The sequence below is a fragment of the Rhea pennata genome, chromosome 6 (genome assembly GCF_028389875.1).
Source record: "Rhea pennata isolate bPtePen1 chromosome 6, bPtePen1.pri, whole genome shotgun sequence".
Lineage (NCBI taxonomy): Eukaryota > Metazoa > Chordata > Aves > Rheiformes > Rheidae > Rhea > Rhea pennata.
Window position 1 is genome coordinate 32700593 of NC_084668.1, and position 6911 is coordinate 32707503.

The 6911-nt window shown below is 48.2% G+C and overlaps 1 protein-coding gene across 5 annotated transcripts in view; it reads right to left on the bottom strand.

The window, feature by feature from the left end:
* The window catches only part of ANKRD44 (ankyrin repeat domain 44), a 137866-nt gene extending 131261 nt beyond the window's left edge, over positions 1-6605 (bottom strand). For 4 of the 5 annotated variants that reach the window (XR_009958789.1, XM_062578843.1, XM_062578847.1 and 1 more), the window contains exon 1: positions 6534-6605. Coding sequence is in view for 4 of the 5 variants with exons in the window: in XM_062578843.1 (XP_062434827.1) it covers positions 6534-6560 (27 nt within the window). In the remaining variant the exon portion in view is untranslated. The remainder of the gene's footprint in view (positions 1-6533) is intronic. The other variant, XM_062578844.1, reaches the window with a different exon arrangement.
* Positions 6606-6911: the final 306 nt, after the last annotated feature.

Genomic DNA, 6911 nt, shown 5'->3' on the forward strand with positions numbered 1-6911 from the left:
CATTTTGGAAATTTTCCTAGAGTCAATGACTAAGTCTCTCTCTTGATTTTAAATCGGAGATAAATGCTGTGTGTCGCACTGGCAAGCGCGTTAAAGCAGCTGGAAGCACAAAGACAATATGGGGTATTTTAGGCCTTTGTTATCTCATTTTTACCCACGGCATGTTCAACAACTAAAGAAAGCACTGAGCAAATCCCTTTTTTACCAGATAATATCGCAGGCTTCTGGCTTCCAAAGTCCTACAGGGCCTCACCAAGCGCTAAGGCTGGCTCAGGCAGAGAGAGCAGCGAGAAGTTCACGGTGCAGCCCCGGCTGCCCCACGCGGACTCAGCTGCTTATCACCTCCAAGGATGCTGGTCACCCTCCTCTGCTGGAAGTAAGGGGTGGGGAGAGAGGAACTTTATATACAGAAACACAGAAGTACAGGTGCTGCATGTGACTATAAATGCAAAACAGGGCAATATATTCCTGCAAAGTCAGTTTAGGGTAAGATTTCAGAATGCAATCTAAATTCATTTCACTTTGGAAACATAAGGAGGCTATGTTAAAATGGGAGCCTACAGTAAAATGATGTTATGATAAAATGAGTTATGATCCCAATCAGAACGATACTGCCCATATTATTAGCAATGCATATAAAAGCCAGTTAACATTCATACTAGTTTCCTGTCCCAGAAAGGATTTGATCATATTTAAAATGTGAAAGCTTGTGTTTCCAATAGCACAGCTGGCTTCTGTTTTCTCTTTAGTTGATACATTGCCCAAGCAAGAAATGTTGCTTATAAGGATAACAATGCTCTATTTTACATTTTTAATAGTAAATTTCTTCAAACCACATGTTCTCTACTGCTGGCAATACTTTGTTTACAGAGACATTACTTACAGAAATACAACTCCATACTAAACAATTATTTTACTAAAAGTCTTTGCATGGACAAAAGACATTTGATCAAGCAATAAGTCTGCCAAATTACAAAGGCTGCAACATGGAGGAAAAAAAAAAAAAAAAGCCAGGTCATATAATGAGACCACAAAATATGCCAGAACAGAAATGGCAATGCTTAAATACTAAGTTGTTTGCCATTAAAAATTATCTACAGACTTTCCATGTCATTAAAGATATCAAGATGTTGTTCCTGGAGCACTGACACATATATAATAGGCTAGTACGAGTGTTTTTCATGAGAAAACAACATGTAGCTCCTTATGCAAAAAGCCTTAGCTCAGTAAATAAATTCAGTCAGGTACAACTGTCAAAACTGCACAGAAGTCAACCACTGTGGTTTTACTTGCTTCCTCATCAAGATGCAGTAGCATGCAGCTGTGGACAGGAAGCAGAGGCTTTGCAAGGGCTTTCTCCCCAAGTACCCTTTTTAAAATTAGAAACCAAGATATTACAAATAATTCCAGCACAAAAATGCATGTCTGTACATAAAACCAGCTCATAATACATAGCACAAACATCAACCAGCAAAGCTTATGCTGGGCTAGGGCATTTAGTAATGCATGGTAGAAACTTATTCAACAGCCTCCATTTTTAGCTGTATATCTGCAGCCAGGAAAGCTCCCTCCTCCCCCCCCCCCCCGCCCATAAAAGCAAAACGCATGCAAATGTCTGTCATCAAAAAGCAAGTATTTTTGTAGAATGTCACAATTACCTAGTTGCAACTAAATACTGTAATTTGTTGACCAAGTCCCTACAGACTTCAATAATGACCTCAAACCCTTGGATAAAACTGCAAAATTACTCCCCCCCTTTAAATATAACTTTTTAAAGCTTTGATTCCTACCCTTCACCAGGCTGAAGGCCTCCAACAAGTTACTACATGTTTCAAGTGCAGCAGTTAAAACAAAGTTGAAGCCACAAACAACAGCTGTGGGAACTTTTCAGCCCATTCTTTCCAGCTAACAGAAAAAAGGTGACAAATGTCAGAAATGTACTTCTCACAAAAAAAGCATTAATTTAAAAACACAAACAGCTCAAAATGCAACATTTTTGTGTTATTAAGACATTTAAGCTAACGGCTTTAAACACAGATGTACAAGGGGGAAAAAAATCATATTCTGTCAGCAACTTCAGCTCACCTGTATGTTTTGCAGTATAAACATATATAAGCTGCACTACAAGAAGCAGTGAATTCAAGTAGAATAGGAGTCAAAAATAGTAGACAGAGCCAATGTTATCAGAATATATCTTGAAGCATTAGCCCTACAGGTTATATCTACAAAATCTGGCTCCTGCAGGCACAATATGACCTTCGTGGCATTCCCAGCTCCCTAGAAACAGTGCTTCTAGAAACAACCTGAAACTTCCCGCACTTATTTTCAGGGATTTGCCCCAAAGACAGTCCCTGACCTGTAGCATCGACAAAGGGGCCGAAGGGCAGCCCCAAGCCCAGCTCCTGCCCTGGGAAGCGGCCGCACCATCCTGGTATCTCGACAAAAACACCACCTCCTCCCTGCCATCCTGATAAGCATCCCGATAAAAACACCGCCTCGCCTGAATCAAGCCATTGCACAAGGACAAGTGCCCAAGCTGAGTTTCTCTATTCATTCCTCTACTAAACGTAGTCATGACAACCAAATATTCGTTTAAAAGACAAACAGGAAGAGGATAAAATGTCAAGATAAAATATCGCATCCCAAGCACATGTGGGAGGGCACATTCTGCTGGATGCCATCTGCAATTCGAGCAAAAGTAACATCTTACCATGACACGCACGCGCACACCCTCAAAATAGTCCAGGCACCTAAGTGCAGCCACTACAAAACACTTACAGCATTACAGAACAGTAAGCTTCTGGAGGATTTCACACCTAAAGAAAAATTTATGACAGACTTGAGCATACTCAAGGACTCTGAAAAACATCTCTGGATTAAAGTGCATCTTGTTTACCTTGAAACAAGCTACAAAGCTGCATGAAAAATGGTACTTGCTGCCCAAACCATGACCAAAAAAGCAACCAGCTTCCTTTTGAAGTCTGTACCTCACTCACTCTGACCCTAAACTACTTTTTTCTCCCCTGAACAGGACCAGATGATGAAATGTGTCAGCTTCCAGCTGTCACCTACACTAAGTAACTCTGACCATCACTCCAGCAACTGTGAAGAAGGAAGAAATGCTAATACATTCCTCTTATTTCTTTTTTTCTCTAAAAATGCACGGATCTTTACCTTGCAGTACAGCATCCCTATGCCATCATGGCTCTAAGAAGCAATGACTGCCACTATGCAGTTATTTTGGTCCAGTCATTTTTTTTTTTTATTATTTCACAAGAATACACACTTGTGTGTAAACTCATCCTTCTCCGGAGTTACTGTTATGTTCTGGCTATCTGACTATTTTGCACCGAGACGGATTATCTCTTGTTGCTGTGGGTTAAACAGCCCTTTCACAAACACTTGGCAGGTTGCACATTAATATACACCTTAGCGTTATCTAGCAACAGTAGGAGGAGGGGAGTCCATGGGACTTCATGCCATGCAAAATTAACTTGTAGGCAGTATCTGGCTGTAAGACACAGATTCATTGCTCCTATTTTATACAAGCTCGGGGACCACATTTAAGATGATTTTACCTGCCTGAGAGAAAGATTACACAAAAAGATAGTCTTGTTGATTTAAGGATTCTGAAATAAGTTAAAGTCACACCACCATTTGGAAATCTAATCAGTTTTGTTAGGAGGTGATTTGTTACTTTTGTGCTCATTTTGTTTTTAAGTATATTCAGTTGCAAGTCCAACCATTGTTCTGCCAGTTTTCATGATTTTTAACATCTGTTTAAAATTATTTTAAACATCTGTTTAACACTGCTTCTCTCTCTGTGACCATAATAGAAATGAAACTGATGGTCAGTGGAGACCTGTCAAACACAGGAAATATTGGGGAGAGGGGGGAGAGAAAGAAATGGTCCTTTCAGTTCCTGTCACACTACATTACTCTTAGCAATCAATGACAACAAGCTAAATACCAGGAGACAGGATGAGGTTTTAAAGTTAATAGCAGCCTAGGTGCACACACTAACAATTTTTCTAGGCTTCATTACCTCTGTGCATGCATATGCATGTTTATAAGGGTAACCCAGAAACAATCCTGTTGTTTTGTCAAAACAGGGCCAAAGCTGGTGACACTAAAGTCCCAGTAAATTTTGCACTGGGACAAGACTACCCAGAGCCTGTACCTGCCTCAGCCTATATGAAGCTTTCCACTGACTTCAGCAGGGCGGGCATAAATGCACTAAGTGCTGTGGCACCCAAAACCTAACTACATAGGCTTCACCTTTATGCAATTTCTCATATTATTTTTGTTTACAGAAACCTTCAGTGCCTTTCAAAGACAGAATGATGCATTTCCCATGTAAACACATGTAACTATAATCAGCAGTTAGGTACAGGAGAGCTTGCATCAGCCGTTGAAAGACATCAGCTAACAGGATGTCTCCACAGCACCAGCTGGGCCCAGCGGACACTCACCCAGCCGGAGTTGGGACCATGAGTCCCGCTGCCTCACTGCCCCCTGACACGGCAGGATGATCAAATGTAACAACACACAAAGCGATTTCTCCAGCTTTAAACAGAAAGGGAAGTTAGTAACTTCCGAGACCACCTGCATCACAGGTGCACAGGCATTGCTGGGGGACCTATGAGGAAGGCCTCAACCAGTAAGGCAAGTGTGGAAATGAGATACAGCACCCACAGAAATTTAGTTTCTGACAAAATAATTTTCCAAAAGCCAGATAAGCTTCCATGAGCGAGAAATATTTTGACAGATTTTATCCTCTCAGCAGTGCGCTGACAGGTACAATTGTCTGTATTTTGGCTGTCCAGAAGGATCAGTGGAGACCTAGAAGAGCATATTTGCTACAACTTTGACTAATACACTTTCCCCTAAAGGTTAGAAGAATGCAAACACACAAACTCAGGGCAAGTGTGAGCGACTGACAATATGCCACACAAAAAAGTGCAGGCAGCTGGCGGGAAGCACCCTCCATCCTCAGAGGACAGAGGAGAGGCAAGTCCAGAAAATAAAACCACATCTTCACAACCTACAGCACAGCCCAATCTGCACCAGGACAACTGCTTAAAAAGCAGCCACACCAGACACAGCCGACCGATGCATTCACCCTTAGACAGTTTGGGCAGAGGGGAAAGGAGACACATGAGGAGACGGAAACTGCAACCCAAGACACAGGTACAAATGAACTGAAGCAAGTGGGTTTCCTCAAACAGTATCTGCGAGGAGCACATCTTCTCATGCCCCACCACACGCATACAGTCAGCCTTGAGCTGCATGAGTGAAGCATGTACCTCGAAGTCTAAGGACATCCACTTGTTAAAACACTCATCTCTGCTCATTCTGGACTCTAGTTTACACGCATAAGCTTTTATCACATGTAAAACATTAAAACTTATCAAAATGGAAAAAAAAAACACTCTTACAATTGAAAAAAAAATATGTCAATCCTTAGAGCAAAGCAATTTGCATGCCTCCCATAATCATCATTCACTATATAGATATATATATATAGATATATAATATATATATATTCACACCCTTCTGCTCCTCTGCTCTCCCAGAAGCGACAGAGCAAGATCTGGCGAAGAAACTGTGGAAGACTACAAGAGACCCAGCAGGAAGAGTACAGGTAGACCAACACACCCTTCGGCAAGCGGCAGGAGACGCACACCCACGAAGGAAGTCTCCTCAGCCTGTCACGCCGCGTCTCGGCCTGCAGCCCGCCAGGGCCGCCTGCGAGACGAGCGAGCGGCCCAGGAGGAGGCACGCTGCGAAGGCGGAGCGGCTTTGCGGGAGCCTCATCCCTCGAAGAGCCTCACGAGAAGGAAAGGGAGAACATCAGGGTCGCGGCCTCTCGCTGCTTGCTACGGCGGTACGGGCCGCATCAAGGTGGCATCCGCTTGGCTTAAACCCGTACTGCCGCTTGCCGCTGCCAGAAAACCCCTCGCTGCACAAGTTTTAAGGCTGTAAAGACAGTAACCTCGGGGACTTCGCCAAACGCCTCGCGCGTTTAACGCCTCTCACGCGCTGCCCGCTGCCGACCACCGCAGGGCGCCGCGCCGGGCCGGGCCGGGCCGGGCCGGGCCGCCCCGTCCCTCCCCGCGCGCCGCGAGCCCCCGAGGCCGGCGGAGGGTCCCCGAGCCGCCGCACACCCCCGCCGCAGCGCCCCGCGGCCCGCGCGGAGCCAGAAACAGCGGGCTGAAGCGCGCAAAAGCGCGCAACGGCCGGCAGAAGACGCGGGTAACCCGGGCGGGCGAACCGCGACGCCCCGTCTGCCGAGCGCCTCTCGGGCCGGGAGGCGCCGCCGGCTCCGGCCGCCGCCGCCGCCTTCCTCCGCGGACGCCGCCAGGGGCGACGGAACACGGAGCGGCCCCGAGCCCCCCGGGCGGCAACGGGGCGCAAGCGCCGCGCCTGCGTGCGGGGGGGAAACCACAGCGCAGGCGGCTGGCGGGAGGCGCCGCCGCCGCCGCCCCAGAGCGGCCCCCGCCGCCCGCCCCGCGCCCCGCCGCGGCGCCCACCTGGTCGGCCAGCTTGAGCACCGCCATGCTGCGCGGCTCGGCGGGCGAGCGCGCACCGCGACCGGCGCGCTGCGGCGGCGGCGGCGGCGGCTCCGCGCCGGCGGGGCGGGGCCGCCCTGCCCGGCCCGGCCCGGCCCGGCCCGGCCCCGCCCCGCCGGGCCCGGCCCAGGAAGCGGGGGCGGCGCCGGCCGCCTCGCAGGGGCCGCGGCGCCGCCGCCGCCTTTGTTCCCTGTGGAGCGGAGCCGCCCCCGCCCCCCGTGAGGGGAGCCCGCCATGGCGGGGGGAGGGGGCGGCGGTGGCGCCGCGGCCGTGTGGGGGCAGCGCAGCCCCCGCCGCCGCCCCGCGCCGCTGAGCCGAGCCGAGCCGAGCCGAGCCGAG